The following is a 17,576-nucleotide window of genomic DNA, read 5'->3' on the forward strand; positions in this document are numbered from 1 at the left end:
TGAAATCAAGAACTAATAATCTCTGTAAAATTATATAAAGGAAACACTGACAGAAACAAAGAGAAACTAGGGTTTACCCCTAAAACACCCTGTGGCATTTTGGGAAATAAAAAGGATAGATAATATGCAGAAAATTGATGACAATTTAAAATATTTGTGAGCAATTGAGGAATTGCAAAATCCTGAAGAGTCTTATAAAAAATTTTTTTAAAAATCATGTATTGAGTTAAAAGAATATAATTTTTTTTTTCTAATAAGGGCTAGATTTCGAAAAGTTCATTATTTGAGCACAGATCCCATTCTGATTTCATTTGAATACTAGCTTTTACTTAGTGACTTGTATTAGAAAATGTTTTCTGGGGCGTCAAGGTGGAGCAGTGGGCAGCGCAATCGCCTCACAGCAAGAAGGCCGCTGGTTGGAGCCCCGGCTGGGTCAGTTGCCATTTCTGTGTGGAGTTTGCATGTTCTCCCCATGTTGGCGTGGGCCTTCGGGTGCTTCGTTTTCCCCACAATCCGAAAACATGCACTATAGGTAAATTTAATAAGCTAAATTGGGCGTAGTGTATGCAAGCGTGTATGGATGTTTCCCAGTGTTGGATTGCAGCTGGAAGGGCATCCACTGCGTAAAACATATGCTGGATAAGTCGACGATTTATTCCACTGTGGCAACCCCTGATTAATAAAAGGACTAAGCCGAAAAAAAATGAATGAATGAATACAATGTCTGTAATTCATTCCCTTTAAAAAATAAAACAATTTCCTGCACGTAGAAAAAAGATTTTGAGTCATTAAAAAAATAACATTGTACTGTATATAATGGTGGATTGTGTAGAAGCAACAAATCTACTTTAGTTATTTGATTGTCTTGCATTTCAAGGCTTTGACATGTTCAGTATTTCATAACCTTGTCCTTCACGTATATCAAGACACAGTCATGAAGAAACATGAAGCAGTTCCATAAACGTGAACACAAACAGCTTCAGATAAGATATAGAATGTACAAGACAAGGTCTTCCTTTCTGAAGTTGAAAAGGATAACTCGTGCAATCACTTAAATTCAACACATTATACCACACTATGGACAAAAACAATATGAAATTATCACAAAATGTAAACTAATAATGATTATAGTTCTATTGCACTGGCAAAACAATTGAGATAGAGAGAAACAGTAGATAAACTTGTCTATATTATGCTTTTATGTTTATCACTGAATGTTTCCCTACTAAAAAAAAATTAATTGGGTGGCAGTTACTTAATGTTTAATCTTGAATTATGCTACTACTCCTGAAAAAAATATTAATGTAGACTGGATATGTGGTGTATTCCGTTTTAATGCAATAATTTAATCAAGAACTGTCTTTTTTTTTAAGTAATATTGTGAAATATTCATTTTCAGAAATGTTACTTTGGTTTTCAGTAGAGACGTTCTGATATCCTTTTTCCATTTCCGATACTAATTCAGACACCTCTCTTAAAGCCTGATGCACAGAAACAATGATGGTAAGGGCCATTGAAGGGAATTGGGCCAGGACAGGTTACACCCCTACTCTTTAAGAGAAGTCCCATGGGATTTTTAATGACCACAGAGAGTCAGGACCTCGGTTTAACATCTAATTCGAAAGATGGTGCCCACTGACAGTATAGTGTCTCCTTCACTTTACTGGGGCATTAGGAAACACACAGAGTGCAGGTTCAGTGCCCCCTGCTGGCCTCACCAACACTGCTTCCAGTAGCAACCTAGTTTTCCCACGTGGTCTCCTATCTAGGTACTGACCAACTTCAGCCCTGCTTAGCTTCAGTGAGTAACAGTCTTGGACTGCAGGGTGACATGGCTATGGCATTTAACAATACCTCAATTGACCTCAGTTAAATCAACATTCAATTAACTGAACACATCTTTCGTTTAACCAAATATATACATTTTATTTTATTTAGTAGGCAGACTAAATCATTTTTACTGTGAATTTAACATGTCCACCTCATTTACATCATAAATTGATACTTTGGACAAGTTTACTAAAAAATTGTAATCCGACCAACACCAAGCCTCCAACTGGGTCAGTGTAATCAAAATTATTTTGAAGTCTACAATGAAACAAATGACATTTAACCTTCCAGTAAATCATTTCGCCACACTTTCTTTACATTACTCAGGCATGAGCACTTTCCATCTGGCATATCAAAAGAATAACGATAATAAAATAAAAAATAAACTGAACCAAATCCGCAAGGTCTGATAACCCACAAACGCATTTCGATTCTGTGAACAAGTGAGGAAGCAACAGGAGAAACACCCCTTGTTAATTTCACATCAGAAACATGGCAGGCTATCGCAAGCATGAGGGGAAAAAAAGGTGTTTTTCGTCGACCTTCTCGAGCTACATATCAAAAGATTAAATGCTGGAGTCTGGTCAACTGAGAAATGATCTTATAAGAGTGAAGACGCCCCCTCACAGCACACACTGATGCTGCTGCTGTTGCTGCTAAATATTCTGAAGGCTAAAAAAAGAACAGGAGATTAAAAATACCAGGCAGGCACTGCAGCCTCGTCTGGAACAGCTGCAGCACTTGAATACAAACGAGCCTCAGCTTTCCCCCGGCATCACATGCACTGCACTCCTCCTCCCGGGCTTGTGGACCAGGCCATACATTGCAGCCACGCATCCACACTGAACCCATTGCATCTGATGCGCCATTTACTGCAGCCGCATGTCACACAATGGAAGACGGTTTAGTGGAGGATGACTGTAACAATGGAGTGCACAGTTCTATATACTTGACCACTGTGTTGAGAATTATCGCAATAATGTATTTTGTTGTTTATTTCATAATTATAGAGCCATCTTTATTCAATGAAAAACCCCAATTTTATCAGTAGTGCATAATTGCGTATATCTAAATATTGCACAGTGCTAATTGTCGTCAATAACAGGCTTTTTGGTTAAAAAAGTGCTGCCTTTGTTGCATGTTTAGATTAAATGATCTAATAATATCAGTATAGCAACATTACTTTGTATTCCTGAATGTTGCAAAGTGCTAACTGTAGTCAATGTAGGTTTTTATTTTAAAATTTCCAGCAATGTAATGTATTTTTTTGTTTAATGCTATGTCATTTTCATGGCAGAAAAATTTTCAATAATAAATATACAATTAAAAATCAACAAACAAATGAATACATAAATTAAATAAGATTTTTTAGGTGTTAATACATGATAAGAATTTTGAAATCGTTTCTGGTTTCACTTTGCTAATAATATCTTTAAGAGAGTTCATTTCATAAAGTCTTCTGGAATTATTAAAAGTAAGACAGTCCAGCAAAATGTGTTTTACAGTAAAGGGAGTTGAGCGGCACAAACACTGAGTAAGGTTTTCACCTAGGTGCAAAAAGCCATGTGTTATTTTTGTATGCCCTAAAATTTCCAGCATTTGCAGCGAAATTATTTGCATGTTTAGATTGAATTATCTGTTACACTCACTTTAATATGTACACCTTATTAGTATCGGGTTGAACCCCCTTTTGCCTTCAAAACTGCCTTAATCCTTCGTGGCATAGATTTAACAATTTTGGTTTATACTGACATGATAACATGACGCAGTTGCTGCGGATTAGTTGGCTGCACATCCATGATGCCAATCTCCCGTTCCACCACATCCCAAAGGTGCTCTATTGGATTGAGATCTGGTGACAGTGGAGGCCATTTGAATACAGTGAACTCATTGTCATGTTCAAGAAACGAGTCCGAGATGATTCACGCATTATGACATGCTGTGTATCCTAGGCTTGGGAGGTATCCAAATTTTGATACCTTCAAACCTCTTCCCTATTTTACCTCGGTATCTGGTATTGCTGTGCATAATTTAAAAATGTATGACAGAAGGCTCAGACAGCATCACCAAACTGTTAGCTTGGCATTTCAGATTACACTAGAGTTACCGCCCGCTCCCGCGCTTTATTCGGAAATTTATTCCCTCACCGCAAGAAATCTGTTCAAGTCCCGCGGCTCCTGCAGTACAGCAGAGGGAATGCAGACCTCTAGTTCGTATTTACCATGTCTCCCTTCTCATTCGGTCGAAAATAATAAATATTGGAAATATTGCCAAACTGCAGGTCACTTGGTGCGCGACTCGCCACCTCATCTCTCTCTTTCCCCCACATTGTCCTATGATGACAATCACACATACGCATTTGTAGGCATTAAATAAAAAATATTTTTTATTTAATACTAGTTTCCTATATAAGTGCATTGTTTTTTAAGACGGTATAATGGTAATGAAATTGACACCGTTGCTATTTTTAGGTCCTGCGTTATACCACATTACTGTATTCCCGCCCAAGCCTAGCGTACCCTGCTGGAAGTAGCCATCAGAAGATGGGTACACTGTGGTCATAAAGGGATGGACATGGTCAGCAACAATACTCGGATAGGCTGTATTGTGAACACGATGCTCAATTGGTACTAATGGGTCCAAAGTGTGCCTTGAAATTATCCCCCACACCATTACACCATCACCACCACCAGCCTGAACCGTTAATACAAGGCAGGATGGATCCATGCTTTCATGTTGTTGACGCCAAATTCTGACCCTACTATCCGAATGTGGAAGCAGAAATCGAGACTTATCAGACCAGGCAAAAATGTGGTCTTCTGTTGCTGTAGCTCATCTGCCTTAAGGTTGGACGTGTTGTGCGTTCAGAGATGCTCTTCTGCATACCTCGATTGTAATTTATTTGAGTTACTGTTGCCTTTCTATAAGCTGGAACCAGTCTGGCCATGCTCCTCTGACCTCTGGCATCAACAAGGCATTTGCGCCCACATAACTGCCACTCAATAGATATTTTCTTTTGCTCTGACTATTCTCTGTAAACTCTAGAGATGGTTGTGCATGAAAATCCCAGTAGATCAGCACTTCTGAAATACTCAGACCACCAATCTGGCACCAACAACCATGCCACGTCCTCTTTCTTTCCTATTCTGATGCTCAGTTTGAACTGCACCATATTGTTTTGACCATGTCTACATGCCTAAATGCACCGAGTTGCTGCTATGTGACTGGGTGATTAGAAATTTGCATTAACGAGCAGTTGTAGCATAGCTACCCTAATTTTTTAATTCCAGTAATTGTCATCAATAATGTAGGGTTTTTTTTGGTCCAAAATATGCTGCTGCATTATTTGAAATAAATGTTTCAATTATATCAGCATAGCAACACAGTTCTATATACCAGATTATTGCATTGTGCTAACTGTCATCAATGTAGGTTTATATTCAGAAATTTCCAACATTTACTGTAAAATCCTTTCCATGTTTAAATTTAATAATCAGGGGCGAAGCAGTGGTGCAGTAGGTAGTGCTTTTGCCTCAGTCTGCGTTTCTGTGTGGAGTTTGCATGTTCTCCCTGCGTTCGCGTGGGTTTCCTCCGGGTGCTCCGGTTTCCCCCACAGTCCAAAGACATGGGTAGGCTAAATTGTCCGTAGTGTATGAGTGTGTGTGTGAATGTGTGTGTGGATGTTTCCCAGAGCTGGGTTGTGGCTGGAAGGGCATCCGCTGCGTAAAAACTAGCTGGATAAGTTGACGGTTCATTCCGCTGTGGCGACCCCGGATTAATAAAGGGACTAAGCCGACAAGAAAATGAATGAAAGAAATTTAATAATCAATTATATCAGCAAAGCTACACTAATATTCTGAACTTCACAGATTGTCATCAACAATATAGTTATTTTGTCAAAATTATATCAGCATAGCTACACGATTATATATGTACCTGAAAGTTGAATTGCGCCAATTGTCAGCAATATAGGTTTTTTCAAAATTTCCAACATTTTCTGCAAAATTCTTTGCATGTTTTGATTAACTGATCTAATTATGACCATAGCTACATGATTATTTAAATCATGTATTCTTGTATTGCTCCATTTGCCATCTATAATGTAGAATTTTTTTTTTTTTTAAATCCAACATATGGTGTCTTATTTTTGGCACATTTAGATTAAAGTTACTATTACCAACATGTAGGATTTTCGCCACATATTGCGACAGGCTATACACGCATCCAATTACATCAGCATAGCTACAAATTTTCACAATATGTAAACAACAAGCAGACATTGCCATTCTAAACCAAGTTTCTCGCTCTGAAACCTGGAAAACTTTGAGAAAAACAAAAGTGCCATCCCTCACTGCCCTTGGATGTTCCCATGTTTGCAGTGTTATGTAATAGCACACCCCTCACCGTCCGCAGACCGGGATCCTCCCTCCTCATTGGATGCCGCAGTAGAGGATTCAAAGTGTCTCCTGGGCCCCCACTCCCAGTAACATGCTTCTTTAAATAGCATGGGGTGCCACGTGCCTCTCTCTCGACGGCTTTATTTGCTTCACATCAGCACAGCGCTGTTCAAAAGGACGGTTTTAAAACCGGCTGTTCTAAAAATAGAGCGAGATGCATTTATTTTTCCCTGAGGCAAGATATTTTCAGAAAGAGGGAGAACTGTGTGAATGTCTTCTGCGATGGAGTGTGCAGTACAGTAGAGCTACGCAGCAATTCATAAATATCTATTAATGAAGCATTCAGGACAATGTGCAATTAGAGAAGAGCAAAGGCACGTTAAGGTGGTGAAATATGGCATATGTATTTATGTCATGTCGGAGTGATGAAATGCGTATGAGCGTGTACATGTAATATGCAAGATCCAGTATTTCTGACTCAAATTCTCAGTATATGACACTCAACTGTACTGTGCGAATTCCTCGGAATATAGATGAATCAGTGCGGATGTGAATGAGCTGTATAAAAGCTACATTTACTCAGGTGATATTTAGTATTTAAGGAATATCCCAGCCTTCGAATGTGGTTTTTAAATTAGGTATAAATAAATATATGTATATTTATAATAGTATACAGAGCAGTGTAGAAGCACCAGAGAGGGAGAATAAAAAAGACAGAAACAATTGTGCAAATTGTTTCATGTAGTCAAGGGAGGAAATGACTTTAGAAAAGACGACTTAATGAAGGGAGATCATATGCAAAAGGAGGAGACGAGGCACGTGTTACTGAGGGTGCTCTTCATGAGATGTATACACACACAAGAACTCAATGTCCAATTGCAGTTCTCATTCAGTCAACCAATTACATCCAAGCACTCTCTTCAGCCAACAAACATCTTCATTCACAAAAGCCAACACAAACAGACATGCCTAGAATAATGGCAAAGACTTTAGAAGATTATCAGGGGAAAAATCCTGGTATTAAGACAGGATCTGTAAGGTTAAAAAAAAAAAACACCACTTTTTGTTTTATTGCAAGAGTGCTTATTATAAAACTGTGGAAAATAATCTTATTAAACAATGCTGATGTGAATGGCTCTGCATTGACTCAACATAAATTACAAAGTGAAAATTTGAAATAACTATTCAAATTTAACTATGACTATTATATGTAATGTTTAATAAATATTTTATAGTAATTGAAGTAACTATATTATAAAAAGTTGTGTATCCTCCTTAGGGAGGAAAATGTGTGTCCGATGTTTCTTTTTTTTTTAATATAAAAAAAAGAAGTACAGGTTATGTTAAATGTAAAAATAAAAAGTGCCTGCCCACCTCTCACAGTGACTACGTTTACATTGACCCCAGTAATCAAATTATTCGCCTTAATTTGAATAAGACAATAATATGTTTAAGGTGTTTACGTGAGTTGATTTTTAAATGTTTCTTTCATGATCCTGTTTTACATGTTATAGAACATAATACGATTAACATCATTGAATCACTTTGCCATCCACGATTCCTCCAGTTTCATGTATTTTGGGCGTTTCATTTTTAATTTGTCGACTAACTGCAGTTTGGCACTTTGACTTTCATTCTGAAACATTTCATGCATGCCCCCTGTGACAAACAAGATATTGGATGACAGTATGAACTGCTGGAAGAGTGTTGCTTTAATGGAATTTAAAAAAAAAAAAAAAAAAATTTTGAAAAAAAAAAAACTCCCCATTACACGATGCAGGTGTCTGTGGTCCTTCACTGACTCGGTAGGTGCAGAGAAAAGTGTCTACATGTCTACAAGGTGTTTACATGTCTGTACTGCACTTCAATAATGCCACTAAAATCAGCATACTCCACGTTAATTCCATTTGTGTTTAGTTTGATTATGCCCTTAATCAGATTAAATTAATCAAAAATCGATGTTTACATAGAAGGCCCTAATCAGAGCACCGTCTTAATCGTATTAAAATTAGACTATTGGAATCCATGTAAATCTACTCAATGATGTCACATGCAGAAGAAGTACATGTGACAGAGTGCAAGCCTGAGATTCCAAGTGCAAATCTGCACCCAGACACTATTGAGGAGCATTGAAAAAGACCTAAATGTGAAATGCCCACGTCATCTTTGCCTACAGCACTAATTCTTAAACAATGCTGATGTGAATGGCTCTGCATTGACTCAACATAAATTACAAAGTGAAAATTTGAAATAACTATTCAAATTTAACTATGACTATTATATGTAATGTTTAATAAATATTTTATAGTAATTGAAGTAACTATATTATAAAAAGTTGTGTATCCTCCTTAGGGAGGAAAATGTGTGTCCGATGTTTCTTTTTTTTTTAATATAAAAAAAAGAAGTACAGGTTATGTTAAATGTAAAAATAAAAAGTGCCTGCCCACCTCTCACAGTGACTACGTTTACATTGACCCCAGTAATCAAATTATTCGCCTTAATTTGAATAAGACAATAATATGTTTAAGGTGTTTACGTGAGTTGATTTTTAAATGTTTCTTTCATGATCCTGTTTTACATGTTATAGAACATAATACGATTAACATCATTGAATCACTTTGCCATCCACGATTCCTCCAGTTTCATGTATTTTGGGCGTTTCATTTTTAATTTGTCGACTAACTGCAGTTTGGCACTTTGACTTTCATTCTGAAACATTTCATGCATGCCCCCTGTGACAAACAAGATATTGGATGACAGTATGAACTGCTGGAAGAGTGTTGCTTTAATGGAATTTAAAAAAAAAAAAAAAAAAATTTTGAAAAAAAAAAAACTCCCCATTACACGATGCAGGTGTCTGTGGTCCTTCACTGACTCGGTAGGTGCAGAGAAAAGTGTCTACATGTCTACAAGGTGTTTACATGTCTGTACTGCACTTCAATAATGCCACTAAAATCAGCATACTCCACGTTAATTCCATTTGTGTTTAGTTTGATTATGCCCTTAATCAGATTAAATTAATCAAAAATCGATGTTTACATAGAAGGCCCTAATCAGAGCACCGTCTTAATCGTATTAAAATTAGACTATTGGAATCCATGTAAATCTACTCAATGATGTCACATGCAGAAGAAGTACATGTGACAGAGTGCAAGCCTGAGATTCCAAGTGCAAATCTGCACCCAGACACTATTGAGGAGCATTGAAAAAGACCTAAATGTGAAATGCCCACGTCATCTTTGCCTACAGCACTAATTCTTAAACATTTCAGGGTGTGTTGAAGTGTTAAGTCACCATTTTCGGAAAATTTTCACTTTCAACCAATCAAAAATCCAATTTAGGTGAACCAAACATGCAAATTTGCAGCAGAAAGGTTCCTGTGACACTTTACACATCAAATCTAGGATCTCATCTCCCTGTCATCCAGCCATTTAAGCACAGCTGCCACACAAAATTCACATTGTGGAGCAAGATCTACAAGTATGCCACATGCCTTGCATGTAGTTGTGCTTTTATACTTTTGCATTCTGTTTGTTTTGCTCTGACAATACACTTTTAAAATGCTACCACACAGTGGAGTTTCTGTTTCTATGTTCCTCTCTGTCAAGTTTCTTTGCAGGTGTTTTGAGTTTACACTGGAATTGCGTAAAATACTAACTTAGAGACCAATCACTCCGAACGCAGTTTTCTGTTCTGAAATGCGAGACAATCTGTAAAAATGCTAAAAACGAAGAACTGTGCGTTAGGCAATAACTAAATCAGCTGCGTATTGTGCTTGAGAGTTGCTGTTGATATTCTTATAGGGATGCACTAGAGTTGTCAAAAAGAATTGTTTCTTCGGTGCAACACAGTGCTGATAATTTAGTATCGGTTCAGTAATAATCCTAACCAATTATTATGCACTGACTTCATTTATCTCATATGCACCATGTCGGCGTAGCTTACTATGGCGAGGGGGGAGAGCACTAGTATTTGCAATGCTTCACCTACCTAAAAACACAGAAACTTTGCACAATTTCACTGCGTGTGTGTTTTCTGGACAGTCTTTCACTGACACTTACAGCAGAAGCCCCTTTTTCACTGCAATTGAGAGAATGCAAGTAAAATTCACTTCTATTTCTCTCTCAGCTGTTACAGCAATACTTCTGGATACAGTCATGAGTTTCTCCACTGTGCCCATCATGGATCAGCTGTGATCGCTGTGCCGTTTATCAGTTTTTTTTTTTGTTTTTTTTTTAATAGTTGTGCATCAAGGTACGCCAGACTTGTCGCACACATTTGACGTGGAAGTATGAATCAGCCTTTAAAAATACCTAAAACCTTTAAAGGGTCACGAAACACCAAAAAACATTTTTTGAGCTGTTGACAGTCGTATATGTGTCCCACACTGCTAAAAACACTATTAGGACACCTATATTTCACTAAAAAGTGTAAATTGATTGTTTTTGCGTTATTTCAAGCAAATTCGTACTTCCGGTTTGAAACGAATTTTTGAAGCTGCGTCACAGCCATGACAAAATAGCGTGTATTTCAGCGTGCAGACTGGGCGTCTGTGCCAGAGTGAGTCTTATTATGTCGTACAGTGTGTTGCATTAATGCATGAGTAAGGCTTGGTTCAAACCAATCAGCGCGCTCTATTGTGCAACTTCATTAATATTCATTACTGTCAGAGTGTAGACGGCAGAGACGCCACATTGTATTGGCAAAACAAGCATGAAGTGTTGCTTTTATAGTTTGCTGCAGTTTTGTTTTCATTTTCTCTCTGTGAGAGCTCAGACTCACGTGTGGATTAACAGTGTACGCGGCGCGCGACAAAAATAACTTACGTGTCTAAGGAGGAATATTGTTTACCTGAGAGCTGTTCTCATCTGCAAACGCTGAAATCCGGATTCGCTTGTAGTCTCCTCTAAATAAAGACACGGCTCTAGTTGTTGGTGATTGTCCTGTCTCTACAGATTTGGTAAGTAAGCGACCAGTGCTCTTTGTTTATTCAGTTCGTATTTTATTCGTATCAAACAAACTATTGCACCGAGTGTAAACAAGTTAGCACTAACAGTTACAACCAAACTATAACCTCGTGTTGGATTTTGTGACCGGAATAACACACGCGGCTTTCTGACGCTACCTGCCGTGTGCATCTAAGTTTCCGGGAAATGCTGAGTTTTTTTTCTCTCATTCGCCGTGTGGTATCAAACATTGCATGAAATATACATGGTTAGAGCAGCTCCTCGAATCAAATATCACGTTTGTCGGGAGGGACATGAATGAATTCCCTGAATGAAAGAGCCAAACTGCAGTTAAAGCCTTAAAACCATTTAATAATTTGGCAAATAATTCGACTACAGATGTCCATGTAAACACAGTCACATTGTCCGCTGTGGTAGTGTGCTTTGACTCTGAAATTCAGCGCGCCCAAATAGACACTCCCACACCAAGCCTATTTTCTTCCTCCGACACTCCCCCCTAAACAGAGCTGGACACGCCCACTTTTCTGACTTTTTCCAAAGTAGAGGTGTGAAAACACCCTGCTGAAACGAGGGGGTTTCATGGCCCTTTAAGTACAGCTATACCATAAATGCCGTTTAGCTGCTGTTACACAGCCTAATGAAGGAAGAATGGCAAAAACACAATCAGCATTTTTTTTAAATGATGTTAAAGCTTAAAACCCAAAATAACCTTTTTTCATTTAATAAAAAAAATGTTGAAATGAAAATTTCAAAATGTAGTTTTCTTTTTTAGTAATTAATTACCAATTTAATTTAATTGAAAGCATCAGTCAAGCAGTGATCTCAATCTTAGGACAAATTTAAACATCAGTTTTTATTCCATGCTATTTATGTTAACTTCTAGGGTAAATTATATTTAAGAAGACATGAACTTTGTTGTGAAGGAATAAAAAAATCTGTAACATATTAAACTACTTTTAAAATTAAATATTTCAAATTGTAAAAACACACAATCAGTAAGTTTGAAATGGATAGTTAAACGGTAAATATTTAACAAGGTATTGTTTTACTAAAGGTTAATATGTACAAATATAACTTCTGTTGCTAATTAGCATACAGCAAGTATTTCTGAAAATGTTTAGCCAATTTGGGCTAGTCTTTAAAGTCATACAGGGAGAAGCACTCTTTTATGCTGGTCTAAAACAAACTAATCACATTTTTGCATCAGTCCTAACTAAGAAACTTTTTTTACAAATGAAGTTTATCTATGACAAAGGATCGCCGTGTGCATGGTCAAACAATTATAAACAAACAACAGAAGCCATTGGATTAGATATGAACTTATGTCAAAATCTGCAATGGAAATCATGTCTATAGGGTGACTGGTCTAAAGATGATGAACTTTTGAAACTTCACACGTGATAAGGCCATGGTCATAAGTCTACCAATAAGGCAAATAGACTGCAGTGTGAAGATCACTCCCCTTCCTGAGCTAAATAACCAACGGCAGAAAGTCCACTGGTTAACATCCTCGTCACCATCAACTTCTGTCATAGTACACGTCAGCTAAGATCTACATGCAATGAGACACTTGATTTTGTGTATGTATGATATTCTCCATATTTACACCAAACTATCTACAGAGATACTAAAGTATAATAAATAAAATAAATAAATAAATAAAGTAAACAAGTAGCAAATAAAAGTGTGTTTGATGCTGCAAGACAGGGCCATAAATGCAACAAGATTCTTTCATGTTTTTCAGTCCCATTCATTTTTTAAGAGACTTTACTTTTGAAAATAAAGTACCTTTAAAAGTGTTATAATCAAAAGCAACAAACATTTTGGCCAGATACAAGGCCAAAAGACAGCCACATCATGAAAATGCCAATCAAATCACCTATTCCAATCACAAACATTATTATTAGCTGAATTAGCTGTACAATGCTGAATGTCACATCAATTAAAAGTTGACAGTATTTAAAAATCAAAACCAACCCCAAACACATAATAAAAATCATGATTCGGGGTATGTGAATATTTAATCACATAAAATATTTCATTTACTACATGCACTCTTAAATACACAAGGCTTGTAGCGTTTTCATCATCTACAGACTTTTATCTCAATACTCGAGTATATGAACACAGCGTCACTGTGCAATTAAAAAGGCAAAGTCACTTTGCAAGAATTTTACATTATATGTAAGAGAAGCTATCATCATATCTTTTACTCAGATACTCAGAACAAATCCCACTAATAGTAAAATAAATAAAGGTAACATAAAAATAAATACTTTCAGGAAAACAGGGTTTCTTATTTCAGGGAATAACCACAATTGTTCTACCATTTCTTTTACATTTTAACAGTAATAAAACGGAATTTAGAAAATAAAAAGTACAACCTACTTCTCTGGTATGGTCTACAATTCATATTTTAGTTAACCATTAAAAGTAAGGAAAAAATAAATAAAAATGTATTTAAAAAATAATAATAACATGAGCAGTACAGACAGAAAGTGCACATTTTTGAGAGAGTAAAAAGGTTGTGCTACGAGCCCTCCAAGAGCTGCTAGCCTGCTACAGAGTGGTATTTGTGAGCTTAGTTTAATGTTTGGTTTAATGTTCACTCTGACTTGTGGAGATTTCTTAGCAGAACCATGGTAATGTACTCAAACTATTTTTTTTTTTTTTCAAAATGTTCCAATCCCATCGGTTGCACTCAAATCATTTCCATTCATTGTTATAAAGTCCTCCAAGCACAATATGTGACACAAATGTTGTAATAAATTGAATAATAAAAATAAAGTTTCAATTGAAACTAAAGAGTATGCTGGCATATACCTGCGCTTTTGACTTAATGTTGTCTTTACCACACATCATTAAAGCCTGATTTATACTTCTGCGTCAAACGCCGGCGTATGCTACGGCGCTGACGCATAGCCCTTCACTGTGGCCATCGCCGTCACTGACGTGCACCTCTCAAAAATTGTAACTACACGTCGCAACGACGCATAGCGTAAGCTCTGTGATTGGTCGGCTTGGTAGCGCTGACGAGTTTGGGCGGGACCGAGAGCCGCGCGAATGGCGCGAGCGATTGTTTACAAGAGTGGAGTCCCGTGAAGGAGCTCCGGATGGAAAGTTTTGTTTTGTGTTTACCTTATATTTAAAGTTGTTGCACGTCCGCCGGTTCCTGCCTCAAAATGAGCGAGTTTGAGCCACTTGTACATCCCGGAAGTGTTCAGGAAAATCAAAAAAGCAGAGAAGAAACTCGACACAGAGGAACATTTACACATCACTGTCAACTAGCGTTTCGGAAGTGTTAATGCAGACCGACGGAGACAGCGCGCAGAAGTATAAATGCACAGCCACGCGCGTTGCCTGCGCCGTGGGTTACGCCGGTCACCTGACGCAGAAGTATAAATCAGGCTTAAGCCTCAAACACTGAGGTAAAATGTGGTTAGTTACTTTACTTCAAAAAGTGAGTAAATGCATTGTAACTTGGAATGGTAAAGTTGACTTAACCTTTTTATATATATAATAATGCACATATTATCAATTCAGCATCGATATCACAATGTGCGCACCCATAATAGTCACATCACAAGATATGCAAAGTTGAGTTTAAATTATAATTGACCAGAAGCTACAGAGTTGTATTTCATTTGTGTATTTATACAGAACGCATGACTTATGCAACAAATAAAAATCATAAAAATAAAAAAAATCTTATTTAGAATTTTTGTCTTACTTCTAGTCCAAATATCAACATTTGAAAGCAAAAGCAAGATTAGTTTAATTACTCTATTGGCAGTTGTTTTAAGAAAAACTCTTAATTTTGACTTGCTTCTTCTCAAGTATAAAACAAAACATTTACACTTGATTTTTGGGTTTGCGATTACTTAATTTTTGTACCTGAATACTGTTAGACTAAATAAAAAAAACATCAAATAGTGCCATTCAAACTATTTTGTGTACCTGTATTCATATAACAGAAAAAAATTGCAATATTACATTTTTCCAATATTGTGCAGCTCTAATACACATAATTCATTTACTTAAAAATTAAGGCAACGGGTTTACTTACTTTAAGTAAAGCAATATAATCACTTTTTAAAGTCCTTGCAGATTAAACTAAAAACTCATTAGATGAGAATTGAGGTAAAGTTGGTTTTATATTCGCACATTGCTTCAGAGACAACTTGAGACATGCTCCATATATTGTTTATCATGGGTACTCTGAATATTAGGTCAGTAATCACATGTACTGTAGGTGACATAATGGCTCAGTGTGCAGCACTGTCACCTCACACCTCACCTCGTTGGTTCGAGTCCTGGCTATGCCAGTTGACAGTTCTGTGTAGAGTTTGCATGTTCTCCCCATGTTGGTGTGGGTTTCCTCTGGGTGCTCCAATTTCCCCATTGGGTGTAATGCATGTATGTGAATGAGTGTGTATGGATGTTTCCATGTTTGTGGCTGGAATTGCAACTGCTGCTTAAAACATATGCTGGATAAGTTGGCGGTTCATTCAAATGTGGAAACCCCTGATAAATAAGGGACTAAGCCGAAGGAAAAATGAATGAAAGAATGAAGGGATGAATGAATGAATGAATGAATGAATGAAAGAAATCACATGCAAGAATGATTTCAAAACAACATTAGCACTATTTATTTGACTAAACAATGTTGTACTTTGATGGTCGTTGGCTGCTAGCGATCTCACGACTTGGAATTTGCAAAGAATAATTTCTGAAATTATTGAGACGTAAGTCCTAATGCGTGAATACAAAACTAACTTCAACTCAATTAGATAGGAGGCTCGTGGAGGACAATTTAAAGACTTTCTGTTGTCTCTCCACTGCCTGCTAAAGCAAGCACAGCAGCAGAGGACCCGGAAGTTGTATTATCGGAAGGTGGACAAGACAATCGGATTAAAGGAGTACCAATTAAAGTCATGTGCCAAAAGTTTAAGAAAAGAAAACTCCGGCCCTCATCACGACAGACGGAAACGATTATGTTACCATACTGATACACAGAAACTGGCTTTCCTGAACAGTGAAAGTGTCCATGACCTCTGTCAGTGCAGTGCTTGTTTACTAACCTGCCCATTTGCCGAGACTGCTCGCCCTCATCAGATTTCCATTGCCCAAAATCCACACTCGAATCCCGTTGATCAGACTCCACAGAGAGCTCACCGACAGCCAGAGCACAGTCACAGCCCCGACCCAGAACAGCGCATCTGCAAACGGTTCCATGACAGCAGAATCAAGGTACTTTTGTGTGTCACACACGAATAATCACAAGTGTTTAGACAGATTCTGCAGAACAAGTAGCCGGGATGCTACACGCTGTAGGCTCGTCGGTGTGCAGGATTCAAACACATCCGCTTCCGTGTTGATTACGTACTTCTCCATCACTGCTTTCTGATTGGATATAAGTTCTGCGTGTTCATCAGCAGGTTTCCGCCCACTCGTATCTCATGTTATCGGGAGACCCGAGAGTCAAGGTGTGTATGAACTATGAAGTATTAGTGTAAGAGATGTGGACGATTTGAATGGTTGGTATTTTGAAAGGTAAATATATTGTATAATTGTCAGAGTCACGTGTTGTCAAAGGAACAATTACATACAGACTTAGATATTTACCGTTTGTGAATTCGTTCCAGTAAACGTCAGGAAAGAGTCACGATGTCACTGAAATGAATGGCACATATCAAACTGCACATTTTAGAAGAAAGCCTAACAAATGTATTACCTTGATTACTTGATTAAATGTATTACTGAATGTCTTGTTTGCTAACAATTTACAATAATTATTCCCTTGTTAATATAAGGTAGCTAGTTAAAAGTGAAATGAAACGTTAGTTTACTCTCACTAAAGACGAGAAGATATCCAAGATAACAACATGACTTCTGATTCCTCAGTCGAACATTAAAGATGTTTTAGCTGAAACGGGTTCATAATTCATAAAATTCAAGTCTATGTCTTCTCAAATTACACTTGGAGAGTTAAAACAACATATAGGGTAAACAAAGTGAATGCCCTTGGCTTCTGATGATACTTTGCGGATACTTGAGGTAAGGTCTCATGAAACAAAATGATTGGTCTGTGCAAAAAAAATGAAAATAATTTATTAAATCATTATTACCTTTAATCCACACCTTCTACGATATAGCATGTTCAAACCGTTAGGAGCTTGAACATCTTGTCATATTATAATGATGTTTTACACTGTATCACAATCTTGTGATCATATTCTTCTATTCATCTTCAACACAAAAATCCTCTAAAGTACATCATAAAACCAACAAACACATTTGACAGGTGATTGATTGAAATATCATAATAATATTATCTTTAAAATATGACAATCTACACACACACACACACACATATATATAT

General features: G+C 37.1%; 1 protein-coding gene across 1 annotated transcript in view; it reads right to left on the reverse strand.

The window, feature by feature from the left end:
* The window catches only part of hsd17b12b (hydroxysteroid (17-beta) dehydrogenase 12b), a 44,991-nt gene extending 28,452 nt beyond the window's left edge, over nucleotides 1-16,539 (reverse strand). Inside the window, 1 exon segment of the mRNA NM_199613.1 lies at nucleotides 16,276-16,539. Coding sequence (NP_955907.1) covers nucleotides 16,276-16,429 — 154 coding nt within the window. The 5' untranslated portion in view covers nucleotides 16,430-16,539.
* Between the last annotated feature and the right edge of the window lie 1,037 nt (nucleotides 16,540-17,576).

This window comes from Danio rerio, chromosome 7 (assembly GCF_049306965.1).
Source record: "Danio rerio strain Tuebingen ecotype United States chromosome 7, GRCz12tu, whole genome shotgun sequence".
NCBI lineage: Eukaryota > Metazoa > Chordata > Actinopteri > Cypriniformes > Danionidae > Danio > Danio rerio.